This window comes from Oryx dammah, unplaced genomic scaffold (assembly GCF_014754425.2).
Source record: "Oryx dammah isolate SB20612 unplaced genomic scaffold, SCBI_Odam_1.1 HiC_scaffold_25, whole genome shotgun sequence".
Classification (NCBI taxonomy): Eukaryota; Metazoa; Chordata; class Mammalia; order Artiodactyla; family Bovidae; genus Oryx; species Oryx dammah.
Window position 1 is genome coordinate 105,533,043 of NW_024070209.1, and position 27,371 is coordinate 105,560,413.

General features: G+C 55.0%; 1 protein-coding gene across 2 annotated transcripts in view; it reads left to right on the forward strand.

Annotated features, from left to right (window-relative positions):
* Positions 1 to 21,872, forward strand: part of CACNA1B (calcium voltage-gated channel subunit alpha1 B) — a 209,669-nt gene extending 187,797 nt beyond the window's left edge. The window contains exons 38-47 of one of the 2 annotated variants that reach the window (XM_040225675.1): positions 4,709 to 4,805; positions 7,551 to 7,659; positions 11,967 to 12,074; positions 12,519 to 12,631; positions 13,465 to 13,592; positions 16,329 to 16,464; positions 16,613 to 16,729; positions 17,884 to 18,091; positions 18,261 to 18,511; positions 18,854 to 21,872. In XM_040225675.1, the coding sequence (XP_040081609.1) occupies positions 4,709 to 4,805; positions 7,551 to 7,659; positions 11,967 to 12,074; positions 12,519 to 12,631; positions 13,465 to 13,592; positions 16,329 to 16,464; positions 16,613 to 16,729; positions 17,884 to 18,091; positions 18,261 to 18,511; positions 18,854 to 19,390 (1,804 nt within the window). In that variant the 3' untranslated portion in view covers positions 19,391 to 21,872. Of the gene's footprint in view, positions 1 to 4,708; positions 4,806 to 7,550; positions 7,660 to 11,966; positions 12,075 to 12,518; positions 12,632 to 13,464; positions 13,593 to 16,328; positions 16,465 to 16,612; positions 16,730 to 17,883; positions 18,092 to 18,260; positions 18,516 to 18,853 lie in introns of both variants that reach the window. The other variant, XM_040225676.1, reaches the window with a different exon arrangement.
* The last annotated feature ends 5,499 nt before the right edge of the window (positions 21,873 to 27,371 follow it).

Genomic DNA, 27,371 nt, shown 5'->3' on the forward strand with positions numbered 1-27,371 from the left:
AGAGTGATTGGGTCAGAAGACAGTGAAGACGGTGTGTTTTTTTTGAGGGAGTCCTGCACACCTGTGACGTCCTGTCCTCAGGCCCAGCACAGCAGTGTGGGTCCTCCATCTGCCCGTTTGTCTGTCCCTTTGTTGAGTTCATCCCCTTGCCCGTTTGTCTGTCCTTTGTCGAGTACTCGTTCCCTTGCTCATTCATTCAGGCGCCTCCACAGCCATGATGTGAAGAGTCACTGAGGACATGCCCTCTGCAGCAAAACACGGGGTGTGCTTCCCCTTCTTTCTCACAGGCGCCCCAGCCTGCCTGCATCCCTGTTGCATGACTCTGCGTTTGGTCACCCCTTGTGTGGTGGAGGCCTGGAGGAGATGGTCAGTGTCCTCATGGGAGGACCCTGGGACTCTGAATCCAAGTCAACAAGGGGAACACTAAGGAGCGCTCTGATTCCCCAGACCCCAAAGGGCTGCGGGCTTGGCTGGGCTCCTGTACCAGTCTTCTGATCCAGTCTTCTTAGACTTCACACCCCATCATAGTGAGGACACAGAGGTGCTATGTGAGGCCCTTTCCACTGGGCAGCGCCAGGGCCCTGGGGCTCTTCTGGGCCTAGAGCATCTCTGAGTGTGTCTCACTGCACTGGAGAATTTATAGTTTTCATGCAGGGCAGAACAAGCCTGCCTGCTGTTATGTCTCGCGCTGTATATGGCTTTCCGTGGTCTTGAGAGCCCTGTCGTTTTCAGCACATTTGCCCGTAGCACACGCTGGAGTTCACAGGCTCAGGCATATTCCTGGGCTGTCTGGTCAGGAAGGCCCAGTCAGATTGACGGGGAGACTGATCATACCTGAGACCTGGTCCTTGTCAGGCAAAGGGCAGGAGAGAGTCCAGCTGAGGCAGGACTGAGGCTCATTCCAGGAGGACCCTCCTGACTGTGGCCAAAAGAGTTGCTGCCGTTTCTGGGCATCTTTTTCCCCAGAGGAGACCTGTGTTGTAGAAAGCAGAGAGATTGTGTAGAATGTGACTTGGACTAACAGGCAAAGGAAGGTCAGTGCAGGGCTGCCAGAGGGGAGTGACGTCCCCTGGATCTTTGTGGACTGTAGACCCAGTACCTCCCCAACAGCCCAAAACTGATCCAAGACATACAAGAAGTGGACCTGGGGCAGGCTGCAGCTTTGCGATTGTGCACAGAGATGCTGACTGTTTCCCAAACCCAGAGTGCCAGACCTGGGGCCTCGGGAGGACATGGGCATTCAGGAATACGGTGAAGAGCTTATGGAAGAGTAGGGAACAACACGGAAGCCTCGCCGCAGAGCAAAGCACCATGCAAGGTAACACACGACCTGTGGTCTGGAAGGAGCACAGACACGGCCTGCAGCTGACACTTAGACCTGCTGCTCTGGTGAGCGGCTAGGGCAGCAGAGGGCTGGGTGGAGACGGCTAAGCAGACCAGGCTTGGACCCCTCCTCTGGGCAGGCCAGGGCATGCTTTGAGGCTTCCATTAGCCTCTCTGACCGATGCAGGGCCCTGACCATCTTTATTTCCCAGGGACCATCTGCTGTCTCCTTATTCTTGGGGAGCCTGAAACAAAAGTGAACTTTATGAAAATCTCTCAAGCTTTTGTGTGTCTGTGTGTATACTGTGTGTGTGTGTGCACAAGCGTGTGCATGTGTGTTCTCTGTGCACAGATCTGTGAACACCAGAGTGTGTGTGAGCGTGTTTATGTGCAGGCAGGCACACACCTGTGTGTACGTGTTTTTGTATGCATGTGAGGGCAGCGCACCTTCATGCGTGTGTGTGCACATGTGTGTGTGAATGCATGGGCGTGTACGTGCCCATGTTCCCTGCTCTTCCGTAATGTGTGCATGGGCAAGTACGTGCGTGCATGTGCGCACACACGTGCTGTGGGAAGGTGAGGACGACACGGAGTTACTGCCTTCTGGTGCTGCCTCCCCCGCCTTCCCTGGTGCTGTGGCCTCCGCACTTCGTGGGGAAGTGCAGAGACTCTGACGGAGAGTCAGGACCGGCCCCCGAGTGATGAGTCTGCTCATCCTCACACTCGTCCATCTGTGCAGTAAGCGTCCCGAGCCCGGGCCTTGTGCTGGGGCCTGCGCCCTCAGCTCTGCTCAGCCCAGCCCAGCCAGCCGCGGGCAGAGGAGCTGCAGTGTGAGGCCAGGGCCTCTCTGAGCCGGGAGAGGCTGGTGAGTCAGAGGAGGTGGCAGCTGAGCTGAACTGAAGGGGCAGGATCGATGGAGCTGTGGAGGAGGGGTGGGGGCAGAGGGAAGGGGGAGCTGATTGCCTGGCTGGAGGGGAGGACACACTGTAAAGCTGCCAGAAGGATGGCTGCGAGGGGCCGAGAAAGGCCTTGACGTTGGGGTCAAACAGCTGCCTTCGGCTTTGTTTCGTGGACAGCAGGAACAGTTTTGAGGCGGAGAGATGGCATCAGGCCTGCACTTCTCCTCTGGTGGCATCTGAGGGGTTTGACAGCAGAAGAGAGGAGAGGAATGGGGTCTTGGGAACTAGGGCTTTGCCAGGCTTCCAGCTTCTTTGTCGGCATCCTTTGGGTCCATGAGGTTAGCAGGCACTTGGCTGAGGCCAGAGTGGGACTTTCCCTTTATTCCCTCTTTTCCAGAAGTAACTGCAACACAATCTGGAGCTAGTTTGACGGGGCCATGGTGCAGGGAAGGGAAGCAATGGCGTCGGCCAGGGTGCCCACCCTGGGACAAGGGGGTCCTTAGCTGGACGTGCAGTTTCCAGGGGAGGACATGGTGAGTTCAGGGAGGTGGGCAAAGTCAGGAGAGCCAGGTGTGGAGAGAAGCTTCGCCAAGGAGGCCCTGGCGTCTCAGGCGCTGAGGGGTGAGGGAAGGGGCTGTCAGAGAGCCGATGAAGGAGGCCAGGTGTAGATGAACCAACAGCCATGCTGCGTGAAGTGGACACTCTGGCCCGACACCGTCTGCCTGGAGTGTCTCCTGCCTGCTGGGGGCTCTGGAGATTGTCGGGTTGCCGTGTCTCCTGGGTACTCCCTCTGTCCACCCCTGGGTCCCCAGCTGGGCGCTGCCTGTCCAGCCTCCCCTGGCTGCACCTCCAGGCAGTGCAAGGCTGGGCGGGTGGGATGGTCTCCTCGTGCCTCCGTGGCCGTAACCTGTGGCATTTCCTTTCCCGTCGCCGGATGCATTGTAAGGGTAACGCGCCACCCGTTGGCTTAGGGACGAGCTGCCTTCGTGCGTTGGCCTACAAGATTCTCTATTTCAGAGCCCCCATCCGACATGCTCTTCCCCGCCCTCAGTGCAGACACAACACACACTCCCTGCCTGGTGTGGAAGTGACGACACCTTTTGCTCCTCCTGCCCTGTCCTGCCCACACTCCAAGCCCCTGGACGGTTTGGTTTCCCTGACCCCTCCAGCTGGCTGGGGGCAGGCAGCTCTGTGAAACTGCACACCGAGCTTTCTGCTGGGCCCTGAGGACGAGGACCAGCTGCTGGTGGGAGTAGGGGCCCAGGTCCCACCTGTGCTGAGGAAGTGGCTGTCTCACCCAGATTTGCCTCTGCACTCTTGAGGGTGGACCGATGGTCACACAGGCCAGAGGCCAAGGACCCCAGAGAAGGGGGTATGGGCACAAGTAGACCAGGAACAGTGGCCCCAGCAAGCCAGGGTTTCAGATTCCTGCAGAGGAGAGGGCAGAGGTGGTAGGGACCCAAAGACAGGTCCTCCTGCTTCACCTCTGGACTGATCCGCTCAGCTGAGCCCAGGAGTCTTGGGAGGAGGACCGGACCCAGGACCATCTGGGGTGGATCCACTGGCCTGGAGAAGGCTGTTGCTCCTCTCTCTTGGGTGGCCTGAACCTGACCATATCTCTAGGAACCCAAGTAGGTCCTATAAGCAGCTGTCCCAGGGGTGGAGGTGAGGCTTCCAGCCTGGTGGCCAGTCTGCCTAAGGAGGTCACAGTCATCAACCCTAAACACCTACCTTGGTCTAGAGCCTTATTCCATATGTTGGTCCCAGCCCTTCCTGGTGTGCTGTCAGGAGGCTGAAAGAGTGGCACCAAGCCACATCCCACCCCAGCGACCCCAACTCCACAGTTTCCTGCTCAGCTCTGATCCAGCAGCAGCCCTGCTCCAGACAGGGCTTGGGTGTCTCTGGGCTTGTAGCCGGGCTTGCCCCCACGGACTTTGTCTCTGGAGCCTGGGGCCCCCTGCAGAACAGTGTGGCTCCCACGCTAGTTTTCTGGCCTGCTTTTAGGCTTTTCTCCAATTTTTAAGCCTCTTGGCTCACTTGGAAGCAAATTAGGCATGAAGGGAAGCTAATGTTTCTGCCATGGTTCTCCAGCCAGCTTCTTTGCTCACTGGACAGCTGTCTTCCAGCTGGCATGGTGAAACAGCTCTTTTCCAATTTGGCATTGTCCATGACTTCTGAAAGTGTAAAATCAGAGTTGACAACCCAAAGCCTCCCTGACGCAGCCTCTGTCATCTCTCCATGTTCACTAGCTCAGATGCCCCCTGCTCACTGCCTGCGTGGGGCCAGAGTGTGGAGGTGAGGCTGGGGGCCTAGGAGGGGACTGAGCCCCCCCACAGAAAGCCCTCATTTTGCTTGTTCTGACTTCCAGCGTTTAATCCAACACTGGTTAACTGGCTCTCTTTTCTTGTCTGCTTCCTCCCCCACCCTCCTGCCGTACCCCTCCCGTGGACCCCACTCCACCTCTGTCCTATGGGCCGGGTCTCCAGTGGGCGCATCAGTTACAATGACATGTTTGAGATGCTGAAACACATGTCCCCGCCCCTGGGGCTGGGGAAGAAATGCCCTGCTCGTGTTGCGTACAAGGTAGACCCCACCCCTGCACCCCACAGGCTGTCTTGTGCTGGGCTCCCATCTCTTCCGGGCCTTGTCTGTCTGTCTGCTGCTCTGCCATCTCTCTGTTCCTTTCTTTTCTCTGTCCCAACCTTCTCCAAACAGAGGGAAACAGACGCTGTGAAGTGTCTCTACACTGGCCCCTTGTCCCATAGGGCTGCCCCCTCTGAGAGTTCCCCAAGAGGCTCAGGAAGATGCAGCCAGAGCCCAACATCTGCCTTTTCTCATTCCCTTCTCTTCCTCAGAAAGGAGGGGACAAACTAGCTTTTTTGACAGAGGCTGTTTTTGTTCTGAGCTCAGGACCACACTCGGCTCCTCTGTCCCCCACGCCTCTGACGTGGGCAAAGTTGTCCAGCCCGCAGCGTCTGGCCTTGCAAGGCCTCTGCAGGGTGCACCTATGGAGCCCATGCCCAGCTCTGCGTGCCCTGAACTTCATAGGCTATGGAGGGAGTATTGTCTAGAGCTTCATGAGTCCATGGGTCCTTAAGAAGGAAGGGTGCTGGAGAGAGGCATCCTGCCCTCATTCCTGGGCCTCCAGAGGGTCCTGTGGGGTGAGAACAAACTCTGGGGCCTGGGTGGTCCCATGTCCCTCCCCCTCTGTTGCCGAGGGCCCAGTGGTCTGAGCTGCAAAGAGGGAGTAAACTGAGGACACTACCAGGCCTCCCCCTGGGAACGTGAGCAGGCCACGTGGCCCCATTCCCCAGTCTGTTCCTACGTGTCCCTGCATCCCCAGTCACCCTCCTTGGTGAGTAAGCACTTTCCGTCCCCCAAGCACTCCCCGCCTGAGAGCCCTCCAGCAGCCCCAGTGGTTACATGACTCAGCCAGCACCAATCTGGAGCCTAGCTGCCATCTCCTTGTCTCTGAGCAGGCTTTCCACAGAGCTTTCGTCTCTCTGGTTCTGTCCACATTGTCTGTTTCTGTGCTCTGATTCTGGGCTTGCATCTATCCCTTGGCTCAGCACAGCCTCTGGGAGCTAAGTGGCTCCTCTGGGCCATACGTGATGCCTCTGGTGTCCTCCTTGGTCCTCCCCTGCCTGGCATGCATGTCGAGTCTGCATGGAGGCCCTGCATGCAAGGCTGTAACACTGTCCTCAAGAAGGAGAGCTCTGTCCACACCGACAACTGGGGCCAGGGTAGGCAGGGAAGGCCGTGATGGGATAGCCTTTGGAGTTCCTTCTTAGGTGTGCTGGCCAACTCCAAGGTTCTGGGCGTGAAGAGACCAGGGGAGGCCTTGAGTTTAGTGAGAGTAGATGGTGTTGGTGAGTTGGGAAGGGCCCAGGAGATGCACAGAGCGTCATGGCCAGAGGGTCTAGGCCCAGGCAGAGATGCCTGTCTGTTTGCCCTGGTCTTGCCCCTCTGCTGCTCCCAAACTCCTGGCCCTTTGGGGCCTGGGCAGGCAGATGGGGGGCTCTGGTAAAGGTGCCCTGGACGGAGCTCTCCTCTCTGGGAAAACACCTGCGTGTTCCTCCTTCATGCTGGCTCCTGACTCCCTGACTCCCCTTGAGAGGAATCCCTCTGCCTCTCCCACTGCCGTCGGTGCTGGCCTGCGGGAACACTGTGCTCTGGGGGCCATATGTGCCACACAGGCGATGAGGGAGGCCCCGGGACCGTGACTGGAGGCGCCACGTGGGGCTTTGCCAGCATTAGGGGCCAGGATGTGGGTCTTGTCTCCAGCCACCTGCCCTCCATCAGGCTGAAGACTGGATTGGTTCCAGAATGCTGGGGGTAGAGTGGCCCTACCCAGAGAAGGGACAGAGAGGCTGCCCTATCCCAGGGTTTAGGCTTGGCAGAGGACAGCATACCCCAGGGAGTGGCCCTGTACCCGCGCCTCTAGCTCCCACCCTGGTAAGAAATAAAGAGGCTGCTGGGAGAGGACAGGGGCCACAGTGCCCCCGAGGGCTCCATGTGGCCAGCAAGTTGGCCACCCCGTGATCAGGACACTCCAGACACACCTGAGACCATTTTCCTCCTGGAGATCACGTAAGTTCTTAAAGCCTCAGGCTCTGGACAGCTGCTGGTTATTACCAGAGGAATTTGGTACAGACGCACTCCTATTTCCACCTGTTCTGTCCCAGAAAATGGAAGAGCGGGAAGGGGGCTGTTCACCTAGTGGTGAAATGGAGAAAGCTTGCACGGGCCCCCGTCTGGCTGAGCGCAGTCCCTGTGGGATGGCCCTGGGCCCTTGTGCAGCTGGCTGAGCCCGAGGCCCTTGCAGTCACATCTGTCGGGTCCTTCCCCCGTAAGGAGCTGGTCTCTAAGACTTTGTTTCCTTGGGCTGGTGCCATTGAGCATCCTTCCTTAGCCCCTAGCTAGGTGGTGAGACACAGAGGCCATCCCGGGGCTTGTGTCTCCTCACTGGGAACTGACCTCCGAGCTTGCAGTCCTGGCTGCCCCACCACTTGCCTGATGCTCCTGTTTGTGGGCTGTCCCAGGGATCCTGCCGCCCAGGCCCCTCTTCAGCCTAGGCCACACACTTGTTCTATCATGGGCAGTGGGCTGGTATCCATCTGGCTGAGACATGCCTGTTCTTTCAGAGGAATCCAGGCTTCTGGCCTGGCCCCATTGGACAGTATTTAACTGGACTGCTGTCTTTCTGTAGCTCAGATGAGGGTAGGGGTCCAGGGATAGTGTGAATGCTGGCAAAACTCCTATACACCTAATGTCTCCTGGTCCTGGGAGCCCTGGGAGGCCTGGCCTGATTTGCCCCCTTATCCCCAGCGCCTGGTTCGTATGAACATGCCCATCTCCAATGACGACATGACCGTCCACTTCACATCCACGCTGATGGCCCTCATCCGGACTGCACTGGAGATCAAGCTGGCTCCAGGTGAGAGAGGCAGCCTGGAGGGGAGGGCCCAAAGCAGGGCCGTGTGACCGCGTCCCCCCCCCCCCCGCCCCCACCGAAAGCCCCCCACCCCAGGCAGCTGCTCAGGGTGGGGAAAGGGGCCTGTCTGGACGGCTCCTTGTCAGACACTGACCTTGTCTCCTGCAACCATCCTGCACGTTAGCGCTGCAGTGACCGCATTTTCGCATAAGGAAGCTGAGGTGAGGGACAGCGAATGACCCCAGATGACCCTAGCCACGCAGAGCTGGAGCCTGCATCCCGTGAGCCAGGGCCCCTTACGTGGTGGAGAGACCCCTTCCGCATCGGGAGCCTGGTCCCCCTCAGGACCGCAAAGCCCCCACCAGATCAGGGAGGAAATGGACCTCCCGCTTGTCCTCCTCTCCTGCCCCCTCACCTGGTGACTGCTTCCCCTTCGCAGAGAAAATGAAGGGCCCTCCCCTACGGCGCTTCCTCCCTGCATCCGTGCCCTTGAGCTTGGCCCTCTCTCGTGTGAAGGGATGAGCTGAGGCCAGTCTCCCCTCTTTGTGTGTTCTGTACTATTTTCATCATCAACCCTAGGGTGTCACGCCCCAAATTCTGTATTCTATTTCTTGTCCTGTCAACTTTCTCTTCTGGGTTATTTCTATCAGTGTGTAAGCGTGCTGTTATTTTTCCTGTTGTTTGAAACTCTCCTCTTCCCCTATCCCCATCAGCCTCTCTGCTTCCCTCCTTTCCTTCCTAGCGACAGGAGAAGCGGGTCTGCGTTGTCCCTGACTCCTCCTTTCCGAGTCTGCAGCCCAGCTTTTCCAACACAAAGCTTCTCTGGCACTCCTCTTGTCAAGTTCTGCAGGAGCCTCCCCTCGCCTCGTGGGCCTGTCCACAGCCTGGCCCGAGTAGTCCCTCCCTTTTGTGTAAAACCCCTTGTGCCTTTTCTTTCTGTTTTTTTTTTTTTTTTCCCAGTCTCTGAAGGTCATTGTGTGCTTCAGACACACATTCTCACCTTTTCCCATGGATTTACGTGTTGTGAATTCCAGTTCTGTATTTTCAGTCCAGGCCTGCTGCTAAACCCCAGGCTTATATAGCCCACACATCATCCACCAACTCTGCTTGGAAGCCCGATAAGCATCTAGAATCCACGTGCTGACCCTTGAGCTCCAGATACTCCCCAGATCCCTCCCTGTCTCCATCGGTGTGGCACTCTTAGAGCTACTCAGGCCAACACTTTCTGCATCACTTTTATCTCCTGCTTTTTTCTTATCCGATTTCTGATCCATATTTCTGAACCCTTGCAACATCTTCTGACTCCACCTTCAAACTACACCCCGGACATGATCAGTGTCTGCTCTCTCTCCCTGCCACCTCCTGGCCCACATCACTCTCTGTCGGGTCTGGGCTGGGACTGTGGCAGTAGCCTTCCCACTGGTCTGCTGCTGCCTCTTTCAGTCTCCCTTCAACACAGCAGCCAGAATGGTCATGCTGGCAATCAAGCCAGTAACGTTAACAAGCCTCTCGCTAGCCTGACCACAAAAAAAACAAGCCTCTCGCTAGCCTGACCGCAAAAATAGAAGACAAAAATGACGAATGTAAGGAAGGGAAGAGGGAGCGCTGCTCTACATCCTCCTAACATTAAATGGACAACAAGGGGATTTTATGAACAGTCCTGTGTGCATCACTTCAGTAACTTAAATGAAATGGAAAAACTCCTGGACACAAACTATGAGGCTCTTTCAAAAATAGATAACCTGAAAAAAGGAAATAGATAATCTGAATAATACTGTAAATATTAAAGAAGTTAAATTCATAGTTAAAGATCTTCTTAGAAAATCATGGGTCCAGTTGGCTCCATTGATGAAGTCAACCTAACATTAAAGGAGGAAATAATTCTATACAAACTCCTCTAGACAATGGAAAAAGAGAAGATAGTTTCCAATTTATTTTATGAGGCCAGCATTACTCTGATACCAAAACTAGGCAAAGACATAACAAGCAAAAATGATAGACATTCCTCATGAAGACAACAAAATTTTCAGTGAGTGTTAGCAAACTGAATATGATGACTAGTATTTATTCCAGGAATGAGAAATGCAAATTTGAGCTCAATCAATACAACTTAATATATCAAAGAAGAAAAACTATATGATTATCTCAGATGCAGAAAAAGCTTTGACAAAACTCAGCATCCACTTATGATACACAAATTCTATTGTAAACTAGAAATTAAAGCAAATTTCTACAGTCTGACCAAGGGTATCTATGACAAACCTACAGCTAATGACATGCTTAACAAAGAAGCCTGGCTCCTCCCCCCTGAGATGAGTAACAAGACAAGGGTGTCTGTTGCCACCGTTTCTGTGAAATATCATACTTGAGATTCTAGCCATTGTGACAAGCCAAGAAAAAGAGACAAGAGGTGTACCAATTGGAAAGGATGAAAAAGAAATGCCTCTATTCATGACTGACATGATTATGTAGAAAGTCTCAAAGAATAGAATAAAAAGTTAACAAAATGGAAGCATCTACATGCCCAGGCACCTGAAGCATTGCTGGAACCACTGAACCCTAGAAAGAGACAGGGAGGCACTTCGTTAGGCCTTCAGGGTGGTCACAGCCTCGCTCACACCTTGTTTCTCTGGCCTCCAGAACTGAGACGGTGTGTTTCTGTTGTTTAAAGCTGTAAAAAGAAATTACTAAGACTGAAACATGAGTATAGCAAGGGCAATATATAAAAAACAAGTATATTTCTATAGGTTAGCTATTGAAATTGAAAACTGTTCCACCAAAATCATCGAATATTTCTATATTGCTGGCTAACTCTAAAAATATATATGCTGGCGTGCATGCTGCACATTTCAGAATACTGACCAAGAGTCGTCTTTAATAGATGAGCCTTGCTCGCGCCTTGGCAGACTCAGTATTGTCTGTTCTTCTGCTGTTCGTCAGCCATCCCAATGACAATGTGGAGTCAACGCCGTCCCAGTCAGAATCCCAGCAGGCTTTTTGAGATGAGATTTATAAACTGACCCTAAAATATACGTAGAAAGCAAACAAACTTGAATGACGAAAACAAGTTTGGAAAAAAATGACAATATTAAGTACTGAGGAGAATGCAGACTACTCAGATTCCTGTGTTCCTAGCATGGACACCGTGGTTTAGCCACTTTGGAAAACTTTCAGGGTTCTTCATCCTGGGGCCCGGCCATCCCATGCCTAAGGGGGATGACATGGAAACACACACACACAAACCTCTGTGCTGCTGTTTGCAGCTTTATTCATAATCACCCCAAACTGAAAACAACTCAGGTGTCAACCAGGTGGGGGCAGATGAGCAACTGGTGTTTCTTTGTGATGAGATGGTTCTCACTCAGCAGCTGAGGAAGAGGTCGCTGGCGTGTTGGCATGGGTGGGTCTCAGACACATCGTGCTGGGTGGAAGGTCAGATTCGACAGCCAGTGTATTATGTGATGCCATCTGTATGATGTTCCGAGAAGTTGAAATAGTAGAGAAGACACATTGCTGATGCCAGGGCCCTGGAAGGGGTTGGGGGGGGGACACAAAGGGTGCAGAGGGAGCTGGGCAGGAGTGCCCTGCTGCTGCCTGAACTGCGGTGAGTCCACGGCTGGGTACAGCTCACAGAGTGGAGGCGCTGACGAGGAGGCTGTTCTTACAGGGAGTCACACCTTCGTAGCCATGATGCTTGAAGAAAGTTAGGTCAGAGCACACCATCCCTCTGCGGCTTCCTCTCAGCGGCCCCCGCCTGTGCGTCTGCTCCTGCTGCCGCGGCCTTGCCCTGCTGGATCCCTGGCTGCCTCTGTCTCCAGGGTCCTGTGAACACGTTCCTGACTGTCCACACTGCAGCCCTCCTGACAGCTCCCATTCCTGCCTCCTGGTTTCTCCTGTATCCAATTTACTGGATTTTTAACTTATTGCTACTGTACTGTAGATTAAAATCATGATTCCTCAGGGCAATTTCTTTTGATTTTGTTCTATCATCTAGAACAGCACCTGTCATTTGGTAGGTGCTCAGTAAATTTGATGGAATGACGAATGAATGGCTGGAACACTGAGGCCTCCCTTCCCCTCCCCACTCCTGCCCATCACTCCTGCTTGCCCACGCAGCCTCGCTCAGCACCACACCTCTTTAGACACATTTTGACTGGGAGCTGTCTGACCAGCCCTCACGGCAGTGCTTCTTACCCAGCAACTTTCCCCCAGGATCAGGTCTCTCCCCACCCACCTCTGCCTGTTCCCCTGTGGGGCTAAGGGATGGCTCCTAACAGCCCTCCCCACTCCCCACCCTTGTCCTGCCCCAGCTGGCACGAAGCAGCATCAGTGCGACGCAGAGCTGAGGAAGGAGATTTCCTCTGTGTGGGCCAATCTGCCCCAGAAGACCCTGGACTTACTGGTGCCACCCCATAAACGTAAGTAGGGTGAGAAACTCACCCTGCCCGCCCCTTTCATGTCCCGCTCAGAGGCAGAGCCGAGAGTCCTAGGTGAGGGCTACTGTTGAGTCACCTTGGAGAGGAGGGCTCAACCTCGATAGCCCAAAACTCTGGTCTCCACGGTGGGTGCACAGGGGCCGTGGGAGGAGATACCAAGGCCATATTCCATTGAGAAGAGTCACCCACACTCTCTGTGTGGGGACTTCCCTGCAGAAAATCCAGGGAAATGGTAAGGAGACCCCTGCAGTTGGAGCAGCCAGGACGACGTCTGGGGTTAAACTGAGCTGCGCTTTGCTGGGTGGAGCGTGGCGGGGCCTGGGGAGGATCAGTGTAGCTCCCGCCCTCGGGTCCAGGAGTCTTTACCCAGCCTCCCCGCGTGTCCCCTTTCTCTGTATTCCCTCCCTTGCCTGTCGTGCTCTCCAGCCGACGAGATGACGGTGGGGAAGGTGTACGCAGCTCTGATGATATTCGACTTCTACAAACAGAACAAAACCACCAGAGACCAGATTCACCAAGCTCCTGGAGGCCTGGCCCAGGTACCAGTTTCCAGGAATCCCCAAAGTAACCCTGAGACTCTGGCACCTTCTGTTTGGCAGCAGAGGGGACCCAGCCCCTGCTTGGAGAAAGTGCAGCGGGAAAAGGAGGATGAGAGGTTCTCGTGGCTGCCTCACCAGCCCCCAAAGTCAGAAACCCCACCCAGTCTGTGCTCCCATTGATTGGTTGCCTGCTGCTGTCAGGGAGCTCCTCGTGTGGAGAGCTAGTCATGTCCAGGGCAGAGAAGTGGGCTGAAAACGGAGGCCGCAGGCAGTGCTGCTGCTTTGAAGAGTACTTGAGGTCCTCTGGGAGGGGCACACAGGCAGGGCCCCCGACAGCCCAGTGTCATGAGGGTCCCACTCGCCTCTGAGTGGGGTGGTTTCGGGTCTGTCTTCCAGAGGTCACCCTCCAAAGATGACGGCTTCATCACAGCCCAGACCCTGAGCGAGCATGTGTAGACTCTCATCTCTAAAGCTGTCTGGTGTCCAGGACATTCGTTCCTGGCATGTGAAGTGGCTGGTGCCCACACCCCAGCCCCGAAATAGCCGAATTCTTCTCAACCGTCAACTCTAGTGGTCTCTGCCAGGCAGTCCAAGTTGATGATGACGTCCAGTCCCTGAATTGTGTAGGAAGGGAAGCTGAGGCTCCAAGGAACGAAAGGACTCTCCTGAAGTCACTTACAGGCCCAGTTTGGAAGGGGTTCCTGATGGGCACCGGGCAGGCCCAGGGATCCCCTTCCCGTGCCGGGGGGTCCAGGCAGGTGGCTGAACATGGTGGCACCCTTGGCCACTGTGCCTCCCAGGCCTCAGAGACCCCTCCCCATGTCCTTCTGCAGATGGGCGCCGTGTCCCTGTTCCACCCCCTGAAGGCCACGCTGGAGCAGACTCAGCCGGCTGTGCTCCGAGGAGCCCGTGTTTTCCTTCGGCAGAAGAGCTCGGCCTCCCTCAGCAACGGTGGGGCAGTGTGAGTGCCACCGGCAGGCGCACAGCGGGGACGGGAGGGGGGCGGGGCTCCCGGGCTCCACCCGCCCTCATCCCTGCTGCTCCGGTGCCCATCCGGGGTGCCCGGGGCTCCTTCCGGCAGCGCTCCGGGACGGGGAGCCCTCGGGTCTCATCGCCACCCACCCGCACCCACTGCCACCAGGTGGCTTTACTGTGGGTCCAGCCGGTCCAGGCAGCCACCAGAGCTGGTTCTGCAGTTGATCTGAAGCAGCAGACAGGTCCCCTTCCAGCCCCGGGGGCGCCTGAGTGAGACAGCCTGTTGCCCCAGCCTGTGCCTCGCGCTGTGTCTGTCAGATGGAGGCTGCCCTCTGCTTCCTCACTGGCCTCTGTTGCCTGCAGACCATTAAGAAGCTTTTGTTTCCACTTCAGCTTCTCACCACTGTTTGGTAGTGGCCACTTAGCGTCTTCATCTTTCTTTGAGAGGCTTTCCCCCTCAGATCTCCATCTTGGTCATATATGTGCATATATGATTCTTTGGCTGTGCGAGGTCTCGGGTATCCCTTGTTGAGTTGTGGTGAAGAGTCCTGCTGATACGAGAGATGTGGGTTCCATCCCTGGGTTGGGAAGATGCTCAAGCCCATAGGGTTGCAAAGAGCCAAACACAGCTGAGCAGGGCGCACGCACTCACGTCGGGTCCCACCTGCAGCATACAGACTCTTCGTTGTGTCACGTGGGATCTAGCTCCTCAGCCAGGGATTGAACTTGGGCCCTCTGCATTGGGACCTCAGAGTCTTAGCCACTTGGCCACCAGGGGGAGTCCCTCCATTTGATGTCTGCGCTTTGTAGCCAGATTGGTCCGATCCTGCCATGTCATGTAACTCTTGGTACTGACCCTCAGTAATTCTTGGTACTGACCGCAAAACCAAGTGATATAGAATAGCAATCACCATGGGACTCTGGCCGAGGGGCAGAAGGTGGTGCCAGGCTGAACTGCACTAGAGGGCAAGACTCTCGCAGCTGCCCTCCAGGCCAGGGGTCCTACATCTGCTAATATCCCGTTGGCCAAAGCAGCTCAATTGTTGAGCCCGAACAAGATGTGCCCTGCCTCACGGGCAGGGGCCGAGGGTGGGCCTCACACCCGTCTGCTGTCCTGGAGAGCAGCAAGGTCAGCAGCAGGCATGGCGAGGGCTCCCAGCTTCTTCTCCTGTGTATGTTTTGGACACTTGTTCTGAAGCCGAGTTTGGGTTCACGGGCTGGTAGCCATGTGGCTTTTGCTGAGGAACAAACTGCCGTGTTCAGGGAGCCCACCTGGCAGTGCGGCAGACCTGGTCCCGGGTCAGGGCGGCTGGGTCCTGGGCGCATCTGTACTGTGAGGCCAGAGAGCAGCCCGAGGGGAAGTGCAGGCTGCGGGCGCTCAGGCCTCTCCCTGTGCCCTGCTGGCCACAACAAGTCACGTGCCAGGCCTAAGCTGGTGGGATGGGGGGCAGGCGGGGGTAGTGCCAGGCCCAAGTCCAGAGGTAGACATGCCATAGGACACCGGGAGAACCTGAGCCCAAGTGGGAACACTCCCACAGGAAAACCATGCTCTGGAAGAGGGCCTGTGGGCCCCGGGGACAGTGGCCTTTCTTCATATTGGTTAAGATCCCGTCTGCGCACTTAAACAGTGGATTCTGAGTGTGCATGTGTGTGTTGGAGGGGATGGGGTGGGGCGGTGTCTTTGTAGATTGATCTGAGCTGAGCTTTTGGTTCAGGAGAATGAGTGTCACTTTCCCCGTGGTTATAATGTCTGCACAAATCAGTTACCCCCGCTTTTTGTTGCATGCGAGAGAGGGCCCAGTCTACTGGGGCCAGGCAGTGGGGGCATTTATTGAGCCCTCTGACGGGTGGTATCAGTGCCTGCCTGGCCTCAGCATGGTGTGGCCTCAGGGGTGACTAGGCCTTGGGGCCAGCGTCTGTCCTGCTGGTTGTGCTTCCCCTCAGGGTCAGCCTCTCCCGAGGCTGCAGCAGCCCCAGACGCCCAGCACAGGGGAGGTGCTAGCAACCTGGGAAGATGAAGGGTGTTCTTAGAAACCCCAGCGATGGTGGGTCAGGTCATTCGTGTGGCCAGCTGAGGTTATCAGGCTTCACCTCCAGGCTCAGAGTGTGATTGTTACCACTCAACCTCGGTGACGGAGAATGTATGTGATGCTTCATCGAACGCGAGAGCAAGCAGAAACCCAGGCAAATGCTGGGCCATATGGGAGACATACTGAAACACACTGAGAGGGTGAGGGCAGGCAGGCACGTTGCGTGTGCTGGGAGGGCCTCCAGAAGTGGTCTCACCAAAGGTGACTCAGGGTAGAAAAGCTCAGGTTGGGGGAGTAGGGACGAGCCCTGTTTGTCAGGGCTAATGAGCTGCAGCACAGGCTGGGTGCCTCTGCGTGTGTACGTGTGGCCTTGTCCTTGTGGACGGTCTCTGCTTCCAGCACACATGTGAGCCCCTGGGTAGGCCAGCTGCCCCCACATTAGGGTTTCCTCTCTGCCTGTCCATCTGAGCCATGGCAGGGGGTCCACTGTACCTGTACCTCCTGGTGAGGCTATTGCTGTACCTCCACTTGGGAGTGGCCACACGCAAGGGGTCTCGTCCCTCTGGGCTCCTTCTAGCCCAGAACAGGGTCAAGGTGGAGGTTCCTGGCAGGGTGGAGCCTGGTTCTGGGTGGGAGCCAGGTTCTATGGCCCGTGGGCTTCCAGGCCAACAGGATGATCCCGTCCTCCATAGACAAACCCAAGAGGGCGGCATCAAGGAGTCTGTCTCCTGGGGCACTCAGAGGACCCAGGAGGTACCCTGCGAGGTGAGGACACCCCTGGAGCGTGGCCACTCCACAGAGATCCCGGTGGTGCAGACAGGAAAACCGGTGAGAGCTCTCAGGGCTGGGGGCCGAGGTGGGGGTTGGGTGAGAGTGGTTGAGGGTGGGTGAGAGCAGCATGCGGGCTGAGGCTGGGAAGTGGGGGAAGTGAGAGTGGGATGGGGTGGGTGTGACTCGGGGGCTGCTGTACCCCCAGGCTGTGGACGTCCAGATGCAGAGCATGGCCCTGAGAGGCCCTGACGGGGAGCCCCAACCCGGGCTGGAGAGCCAGGGCCGAGCGGCCTCCATGCCCCGCCTGGCAGCAGAGACTCAGGTGGGTGGTCTGGGAGGGTTGGGGCTGTGGGAGGGGCTGGAGGTGAGGAGACCGGGCATGGAGGAACTTGTACCCCACGGGTGGGCTTTGCTGGGGTGAAGCTTCCCAAATGCACTGTGTCCAGGACAAGCTCAGCCCCCTGGAGACCCTCTGGAGGTGTTGCCAGGCCGTCTAGAGTCCTCACTGCCCATTGTGCTCAGCGCCTGTCTGGACAGCAAGGCCTGCAGCCCGCAGGTGGCCCTGTGGCCCTGACCTAGCCTTTCTCCCTCTCTGGAACACACCTCTCCCCTGCCGAGCCCTGCCCCTCCCCTAGAAATCAATGCCTCCTGCAGCCACCCTGTTCCCTTTCAGGGGTGACCCTGTTCTTTCTCTGGGACACTGGACAGCCTGGAAGGGAAGCCCCTGGGTTGAGGCTGGGCACTGTGGGCTGAGTCCCTAGGCAGAGCACGCCTCTTCCAGCCCCTCCCGGCCCATCTCTGCCCACTGCTCAGCGCCCTCCTGGCCTGGCCACCTCCCCTTGGTGCCACGTTGGCGCCTCTTCTCCCTCCGTGGTGCTTGACCTTGACAGTGGCTGCGGGTGCGTGCGTTTCCACGGGTCTTGATTGCAGCCCTGGAGGAGCAGCTTCACAGTCCTGGATGGACAGAGGGCTGGCAGAGTGGTCGACCACGGCCGCCAAGGCAGCTCTGGGTCCCATTTGGGACCCTTCCAGCCAGTCCAGCAGCCCCTCTTCCCAGCACCTTCCCTGTCCTGCAGGGACTTTGAGGCCCAGAGGCCACCTGGGCCTCACCTGGCCTGGGAAAGACAGACACGTAAATGGCAACTTGTGTAAAGGGTGCTTTTGAAGAAAGGGTGGATCTCAGGTGGGGAAGAGTATTCCAGGGAGAGGGAAAGGCCTGACGGTCCCTGAACCCCAGACCCCCCGTGGTCCTCCCCAGGCCAGGCCCTCCTAGGCACCATCCTTCCGCCATCCCCACCCTCCTGGGGGCTCAGCCTGCCCTGTCTGGGGAGATACCCCAGCTTCAGGGATGGAGCCCCAGGCCCATTCCTCCCAATGGGATGTGTCCTGTGGTCCGCCAGCCCCCACGGCATGGCTGCTGCCTGGAGGCTGGACCCCACTCTCAGGCTGTGAGCCCACCCATGTCCCCGCCCACAGCCACCCCCAGATGCCAGCCCCATGAAGCGCTCCATCTCCACACTGGCACCCCAGAGGCCCCACGTGGCTCATCTGTGCACCGCGGCCCTGGACCGTGCCCCAGCCAGCCAGGCCGCCCCCCACCACCACCACCGCTGCCATCGCCGCAGGGACCGGAAGCAGAAGTCCCTGGAGAAGGGGCCCAGCCTGTCTGCAGACACAGATGGCGGTGCGTGCGAGGGGGCTCTCGAGGGGTGGCGGCTCCAGCCGGGGTCCAAGAGTCCCTGTGAGACCTTCTTCCCCTGGGAACCCTGCTGGCCCTGAGGAACCAGGCCTGGGTGAGGTCTGTGTTCCCCTGACCCCAGCCAGTCGGCTGACTTCCTTTCTCCCCTGGCCAGCACCCTACAGCAGCGCGGGGCCGGGCCCCCCGCCGCCCCCAGGGGACGGGGCAGCAGGCTGCCGGCGGGAGCGCAGGCAGGAGCGGGGCCGGTCCCAGGAGCGAAGGCAGCCCTCCTCCTCTTCCTCTGAGAAGCAGCGCTTCTTCTCCTGTGACCGCTTTGGGGGCCGGGAGCCCCCGCAGCCCAAGCCCTCTCTCAGCAGCCATCCCACATCGCCCACGGCTGGGCAGGAGCCAGGACCCCCGAGACAGGTACGTGGGCCCCGGGAGCCCCGCCATGCTCCCACCTGCACCCCGTTCCCCCGGGCCCCGGGAGGGAGCTCTCTCCTGTCCTGGTTCCCAGGCCAGAGCCCACTCCTGGCGTCCTGGCCTGTCCACCCTGCCTGGCGGGGCCTTGGCCCTCCTGCTCCCCAGTGCCTTTTTTCTCCCCTGCCCCCCTGAGATGGGCTGGGCTGTGCTCTCCTCCTCCCTGGGCCTGTGCCCAGCCCCTTCCGGCCCTGCCCTCCCACCCTCCTGGGGCCGCCCGCGTGCATCTCCCCTACCTGTGCACCCTTGCCCTTTGATTTGGGTTTGCTCTGTTCCGTTTTCTTGCAGGGTAGTGGCTCCGTGAACGGGAGCCCCCTGCTGCCAACATCTGGTGCTAGCACCCCTGGCCGCGGCGGGCGGAGGCAGCTCCCCCAGACCCCGCTGACCCCCCGACCCAGCATCACCTATAAAACGGCCAACTCCTCGCCTGTCCACTTTGCCGGGGCTCAGACCAGCCTCCCTGCCTTTTCCCCCGGCCGGCTTAGCCGTGGCCTTTCAGAACACAACGCCCTGCTCCAGAGAGACCCCCTCAGCCAGCCCCTGGCCCCCAGCTCTCGGATTGGCTCCGACCCTTACCTGGGGCAGCGTCTGGACAGCGAGGCTGCGGCCCGCACCCAGCCTGAGGACACGCTCACCTTCGAGGAGGCCGTGGCCACCAACTCAGGCCGCTCCTCCCGGACTTCCTATGTGTCCTCCCTGACCTCGCAGTCCCACCCCCTCCGCCGGGTGCCCAACGGCTACCACTGCACTCTGGGGCTCAGCTCGGGTGGGGGCGGCCGGGGGCGGCACAGCGACCACCACCCTGACCAAGACCACTGGTGCTAGCCGCACCGCCCGGCGGGCGCGTCCAGGTGATGAGTTTTATCATCCGCGCTGGGCCCCGGGGGCGCTCGGGGCACCGAGGTGGGCAGCAGCCCTGGGAGGAGGGCCCGCCCCGTCTCTCCTCCTCCAGTGGGACCAGCGGTTAGTAGAGGGAGGTTGCTCCCTCTCCACCGCTTCCACGCTGCCTCCCTGGGTCTCGGCACAGACCCCACACAGGACGTGGCTGTGTGTGCTGAGGGGGACCCGGTGAAGAACCCAGCATCCAGGGTGTGTGCTGGGAACGTTCCGTAGGGAGTCTGAATCTCGTAGGGATCATCTTTTATCCAAATGTGTGGTACAGAGGAGCAGGTGAGACCTCAGGACAGTCAGTGGTAAACGGAGCAGGTCTCGTCAGCATCCTCACACCAACAGTCTGGGCGCCCTTCGTACCTGAAATGGGAAAAAGCACTGGAAACCTGCGCAGACACGGCCCTCTCCCGACAGCCAGCCCTCACAGGGACCAAGCCTGGGCAACATTCTCGGTGTTGGTTTCGGTTTTTAGTCACAACACCCTTCACTCTTCTGTCGACTCTATGTACTCAGTCAAAAAATAAACAGCCAGAATAATGGGGAAGGGAACAGTAGCATAACAGGAAAACATCCAGCCTGCAGGAGGAGCTCAGCCTTTCAGGATGTGCGTCCTGGCTTGCTCGAGGAGATGCTCTGTGTCCAGTACAAGCGGCCAACAGGACCTCCCAGCTCCCGCTGCTCTCGACCAAGTGCCTGACCTCCGAGCCCCTCACACAGGCTCCCAGGGGCCCATCACCGCAAGCGGGCTTTGTGGAGACTGTTCCAAACAGCAGCCGAGTAGAAGGCGGACGTACTGGAGAAGATGCAGGGTACACCCAGTAGATTGGTCGCAGCTGGGATGAAGTGGCTGTTGCCCCTTTTCCTCAAACCAGTAGAGAGGCTGCAGGGCGTGTGGAGAGAGGCCCGTGTGTGCGATCACTCTGTTCTCCACTCGATTCTCAGGGATGCAGGGTGCAACCTCTATAGCTGTGCAAGTTTCTTTCCACAGAAGGCTCATTGGGGAGAGGCTGGTGCAAAGGGGGAGATGGCACAGTGGGGGCAGAAGTGCCCAGGTCTGAGCAGATGAGGGCAGTTGGGAACCACACTGAACCGTGGCTGGAAATTGGATGCAGGAGCAGCTCGGCTGAGGCTGCTGTGCTGGGCGTCTGAGCCCACACGTGCTGTGGCATAAGACACGGGAAAGCAGACAGCATAAGGAAGTCCAGCTTCAGGGCCACGTTCAAAACAGAGAGACCGCAGTGAGGATGTGGTCCATAAAACTCCGGGAGACCCTTTGTTTTGTGAGCAAAGGGAGCATCTTGACGAGCCGATTCTGGGGTGTGCTCCCCAGTGTGGAGTGTGACATGACCTCTGCTGGATCGTTTGAGTGTTCCCATTGGCTTTCACCCCATGATTCTCCTGAAGAAACTTGGTGTGTGATGTGTGTGTGCGTGTCTGTGTCCCAGTGAGTGGATGCCGTTAACCCACAGGGCTATGCAACAAAAGACACACGTTTAACAGAGATAAAACACACAAGACCGCCACCTGTTCTAGGGTTTCAGCATGATTGTGACCAAACCATTTTTTAGAATTTCCTTACTCGAAGGCACAACACTCTGAAACTTTCAGACAACAGAGTATTTTACTCCAGTAGAATACAGCGAAAGCCAGAATCGCTGACTGTGCATGTGGTCGCTGGCTCCGGCTGCAAAGCAGAAGGGTGTGCATCTTGGTACTGACGCTTCGTCTCTGGTCCCCCAGCCCATGTTAATTTGAATGTATTCATTCTGTGCTGAACCATAGCTGCTTCCCCAGGCCATACTGGGCAGAGAATCCACTCTGCTAGTCCCACACAGCTTTGCTGGTCTGTCTGGACCCTTCCAGACCCTGGAAGTGGTGAAATTACAGCGAGCGCAGGGGAGACTGTCTTGTTTTCCCAACTCTGTGTTTTGTTTCTGTGCTGTCTCTTCTCAACTATCATATTTCCCTCAAAATCTCATAGTGAGTTGCCAAATTTGAAGTGCATCAACCAGTTGTCTGCATCTGGAACCAGTCAAGCAGTGGCTGTAGTTTGAACAAGTTATGTGTGCATGTAATATATATACATATATACAGATATTCAAGTATGTGCATGAGGTCTATATCTTCGTACTTTTTGATACGATGTATTCATTTGTTAATTTTTAATTATATTTGATATAAATCAAAGGTTTGTTGCAAAACTTTATATTTAAGAACAGTGTTAAAAAAAAAGAATTCCTAACCATGCAACACAACTGGGACTCACTTTTAAGAAAACTCTGTGATCGACTAGTTTGCCGCCTGAGGAATATTTATCAGCCACACTTTGGATTCTGCTGTTGTTTCTACAATGACATTTTGTATGAAGCAAAGTCCTTGGATTAAAATAAAACTTAGCAAAAAATGAAAAACAAAACCCCACCATGCTGCTGGATGATGTATGCAGGGGCTGTGGAGGCTGACACATGAGCTGTCCCTGTGGGCATGTGGCTGAGTGCACAGCGAGCAGATCTCAGAAGAGGCTGAAACCTCTTCAGCTTGCTCTGGGCCTGGTTAAGATGCAAGGGTTAGCTCAGCTTCGGGGTGGGGATCAAGGTGGGCCTGTGGCTGGGAGAGCCAGGGTTAGGCCTTAGAGGAGATGTGGTTATCTTTCAGGGTTAGGGATATAGTGGTGGGTAGGTTAAGGTTGGGGATGAGCAGGCATTGGCTGAGGTTTGGGGTGACTGTTAGCTACATTTAGTGGTTAGAGGTCAGAGTGACAGTGTTAGATTTGAGTTAGGTTTGGGGTTGAGGTCGGTGTAAGTTAAATTAGGGTTAAGAATTAGGGTTTAGGATTAGGTATAGGCAAAGGGTTTGTCCATATGACCACTAACAATATAGGGTTATGGGGGTGTAAAAATTAAGATTTTGTTCAGTTTAGAGTTCCTTTGGAAGAGACAGTTTAGAGTTCCTTTGGAAAAGTGTTAGGTTCACAGAAAAATAAACAGGTTCTGATTATGCTGGGAAAAGGGATCGGAGTAGGGTTCAGATTTTTAGCCTGTTCTGATATGGGCCTGTGTTGAGAGTCAAGGGTTAGGGTTAGGCTTAGGGATAGTGTAAGGTTCAGAGTTAGAGGATCAGGGTTAAGTATAGAGATTCAGGCTCAGTGCTCAAGGTTAGAAGGTAAGGTCAGGATCAGGGTTTGAAGGTCAGGAACAGAATTAGAGGGAACAGTAAGAGGATGAGGTTTTGGGGAACCAGAGTGGAAGGATGCATGTTAGAGGGTCAGGGCTTAGGTTAGATGGTCTGAGTCAGGGTCAGGGTTGGGATTTTAGGGGTTAAGTCCAGTATCTCAGGGTAAGGGATTAAGGAGTATTAGGGTTTAGATTTAGAGGTAGGAGGGTAGGTTTAGAGGATTAGGGTTAGGGTTAATGGTAGAGATTCGGGTGTTTGAGTTAGTGTAATAACGTTGGGGTTAAGCATAACTGGCCCATGCCCCCTTTCCCTCTCCTCCATAACTCTGAGGCCTCTGGGATGAACAGGACTTTCCCTGGGTTGCTTGTGGAGGTGGGGTTGACCTGGAGCGCTGGTCGTCTACTTCTGAGTCCTGAAATCTGGTGCAGAAGAATGAAATGTCTGTTCTGGTCACTGACAGTGTCAAATCCAACTCAGCCTTGGTCAGTGGTTGTTAGGGCCTCAGCAGGTTGGTATTGTCCACAGGGTTTCCTCCCACCACGTGACCTGGGGAAGGCAGTGCCTGCCCCACTCTGGCTGGACAGCACCAGGCCCAGCACAGGCCTGACTGAGGGCACTCAATGGTCATGTGTGAATTCATACAGAACTTGGTGCAGTGACTGACCAACCCTCAGGTGCTGCCTCCCGAGTGCTTGTGGGGCCCTTCTGGGACCATGGGCATCGCCTGTCCCATTAGAGCAGCCGTCAATAGACATCAAGTCTCAGGGCAGCCCTTGACCTCTGACCGTTCAGCCGCCTGCGGTCTACCTGCTCAGGTGATCCCGGTCCCTGTCAAGCCCTTGTAGCCAGTTACTGTGCTGACCGCGCTTCTGGGCCATTGAACAGCTACCTGGGCAGTGGGGACAACCCCTTGGAATGTTTCAGTTACCAACATCCATGTGACTGAGAAAAGGGTCTCCCTCTCACAGCCTTGTAGCTTGCCAAGAGAGGCAATAGTACTCTAAACATTTGTGTGTCCTTGTTCACAACAACCGTCCAGCAGACCATGGCCCTGCAATCCTTTGGCCTGCCAGGTGTCACAGATTTTGATACTCATACTCATCACGACTCAAAGATATAGGGGCAGCTGTGCCTCCTCAGGGGAGGTTCTCGCTGAGGCTGCCTGGTCTTGGGGAACCACCTGCACCCGTGTGGGCTCCGAGAGCTGCCAGTCCTGGATTCCGTGATATGGAGCAACCCTTGAGCCTCCGACTGCTTCACTGAGCAAGGAGTCTCTGCTCTTTGTAAGAGAGGGAGGAGACTGGATAAAGGTGCAGTATTGCTTGTGGGGGTTGGGTAGGTAATGCGGCGGGGGCAGGTGTGGCTCCTAGGCGCCCACCAAAGGGGACATGAGAGAGGTCTGTGCCTTTTGCAAGTGGAAGGGCTTCTTGCTGTCATGGGAGGGCCAACCACAAGGGCTCTGGACCCTCAGTCAGCCCTCCTCCTGTGGCCTTCGCATCCCACAGCTGCTCCAGGGCCGTCAGTGATGTGGAGGCTGCTGCTCTCCTTGAGCCAGCATGTTCCTGAGTCAAAGCCCGGAGCCTCAGGTCTCCTTAGGCAACTTCTGACCTGCTTCTACTATGAGTGTTTTCAGAGACCTGACCCCACGTTCCACCCACCTTGAAGATGGCCATATCATCCACATTTAGACGATCCTAGGTTCTGTCCTCTGGGTGTTCTCATGGGTTCAAAGATGATAATATGACCCAAGTTAGACCAACGGCATTTAAAGCCATAGCTGTCCACAGAACACAAGGGAAGGAGAACCCTTTTCTTGTAGCATGGACGGTGAGTGGTGTCAGCCTGGAGTTGCTGTATGCCCCAGAGACAGTGAGCGAACCTGGGTGCCTGTGAATGGGGCCTGCCTGTGAATGGGGCCCCCCAAAGTCATCTCGCAGGACAAAGGGTTGGAGCGGGAGCAGGTCACACTGTGAGAGTGTGAGTGCCTCGATCTGCCAGGTCTGAGCCCGCTCTTAAACTTGCCACTTAAAAATACTACTTTATTTCTACCATTGAAAATATATTTAATTATTTTACTTTGGAAGTATGTCCAGTCCCTGGGGATCAGAAAAGTCCTCGCTGACTCACAGTGATCATTACTCTCTGAGTCTCCCTCTGCATGGTGTCTGCATTGGGTGGGGCACATCTGGGGGAGGTGAAGACACTGGGTGGGCTGAGATCTTAGCGGGGCTTGCAAGATATCTGCTGTTTGGAGATGTTCTGTTCCTTCCCTGTCCCAGGAGCATAAAATCCCAGCATAATAAGAGGAGAACCAGGGGGGCAGTTAATTGGTTTGTATCTTGTGTATTTTAGAGCTCATCATGTTGATGTGTGTTTTTACTAGTAAATCACTCATTTCCTCTTGGTTGCCAGTGTGATACAATAGGTTTCTCTTATTTGATTTTTATTTTCTCCTCTTTTTAGTTTTTTTTTATGTAATTCTTACAACTAATGAACAAATATTGATAGCTTACTATGGGCATCCCTAGTGGCTCGGATGGTAAAGAATCCGCCTGCAGTGCAGATGTGAGTTTGATCCCTGGGCAGGGACGATCTCCTGGAGAAGGGAATGGCAACCCAGTCTGGTATTCTTGCCTGGAGAATCCCATGGACAGAGGAGCCTGGTGGGGGTTGCAAAGAGTTGAACACGACTGTGACCAACATTTTCATTCAAACTTTTTCTGTTCCAGGCTTTCATCCATGGTACCACATGGTATGCAGTCATCAGGACTCTTTAATTTTCCTTGTCCTTGACAGTTTCTTAGACTTTTCTTTTTTCATTGACCTTGATAGGAGAAAGTCACTATGTGGAGCCCACACTTCAGGAGAGGGATTGTAGCTCCACCCCCTTGATGGATGGCTGAATGTGTCTATCATTTATTTAAAATTCTCCTGCATAAGAGATTTCTATCTATTTATTTATTTTAGAAATAGAATAACCAAAAATATTTTACTATAACATAAAGTTTACAGAAGTTTCCAAATAGGCCATAGAAATGGTCACAAGCTTTTTCTTGAAGGGAGGATCCTACACTTGGCAGCAGGGTCACAATGCTATTAGTGAGGGCTGTGACGCTTGTGTTCCCATTTTGGTTCAAACAATCAAACTTGTCCACCTACGACATCTAAATGAAGCTAGAGAGTGTAAAGAACTGGTTAGCTGCTTTTAACAAACGAACTTAGAACACCATAAAAATGAGGAAAGGAGCCCATAAAATGGAAATAAAATGACCTTCCCCTTGACCAAAAAAAAAAAAAAGTGAAGAAAAGTGCCGCGCTGCTGCAGCTGCCCTGATGACCACGCCACTTGCAGCGCGCGTGAAGCTGCTTCAGCTGTGTCCAACTCTTTCCAACCCTGGGCACTATAGCCCAGCAAGTCCCTCCGTCTGTGCGATTCTCCAGGCAAGAAAGTTGGAGTGGGTTGCCATGCCCTCCTCCAGGCGTCTTCCAAACCCAGGAATCAAACCCTAGTCTCTTAAGTCTCTTGCATTCGCAGGTGGGTTCTTTATGACTAGCACCAGCTGTGAAGCCCAGTTCATTTCCAGTGCTTTGTACTTACACTATGACGGGGGAAATGAATAAAAGCAGAGATGGGCCACTGCTTTTAAATGTTTTGCAACAATCCATATGATACTTCTAGGCTCTGTTCATCCTTTACAACCGTGAATCAGGACAAGACATAGATTTGCTAATGTACATTTAATCACCAAAGGACTGAAGATGTCTGGGTTTTTATTCTGTAACGCTTCTGTGTTCATTAAATGCCAAAAAAAAAAAAAAAAAAAAAAAGGAAATCTTGGCACAACAGGAGAAGGGATGCATTTGATGATCGGGTCAGTTCAAACACTGTTCACAGCGTACGGTCCAGTCTACGCTCAGCTGTCTGTGTGGCTTGGGCTCTGTTGGTCTCCCGTTGCTCCGCTACATCGGCCCTAAAGGATCACTGGATTGGGAGCGCTTAGCAAAGCCTGGAGTGGTACAAGAACTGTGTGGATCTGCAGGGCTGGGGGCCACTTATCTTTCAGAATATCTAAACATATTCTTCCCAACTTGTCTACATTAGGATGATAATTTTGGGTCATGGAATGTACTTTAAGGGCTGCCACTGGGTATTTTTCTGGAAGGCATAATTCAACTTTAAAAATCCCTTCCTCAGGGGGATTCCTGAGGGTCAGCAATGACCCCATGGAAACAATGGGCATTGCTCTCATGTAGATTTCCTGAGAATCCTGCAGGGCAGCCCAGCCGTTTAGTCAGATCCCTGGCTTGGCCTCTGGTCTCATCTCCCGAGATTTCAATTTAATCCCATCAACTCTCTGGAACTTTCCTGCATAAAAGTTTTCTATCCAATCTCATTGATAAAATACCTGTGCAACCGTTAATTTTTACTAGTTGGATAGTTAGGTTAAGCTTTTGGTTACAATCCAGCACTATAGTATCTGGTTGCTTAGTTTATTCTGTTTTGGGTGTTGATATTTCTTTTCCTTTGGCTCCTGTTTCCTTTGACATCATTCCATATGTGAGTGTTTTTTCCTGCCTGTTTTGACTACTTAGGTTTCACTTCTATGAGACCTCTGTGTGCAGGAATTACATTTGTTTCTTTTACCTCTTTTGATCTGTCTTGTGTCAATTTTTATTATTAGCCCAGCCACGAGACTTCCAGATAAACAAAACACAAGAGCCCTAATAGGTGCACAGGAAT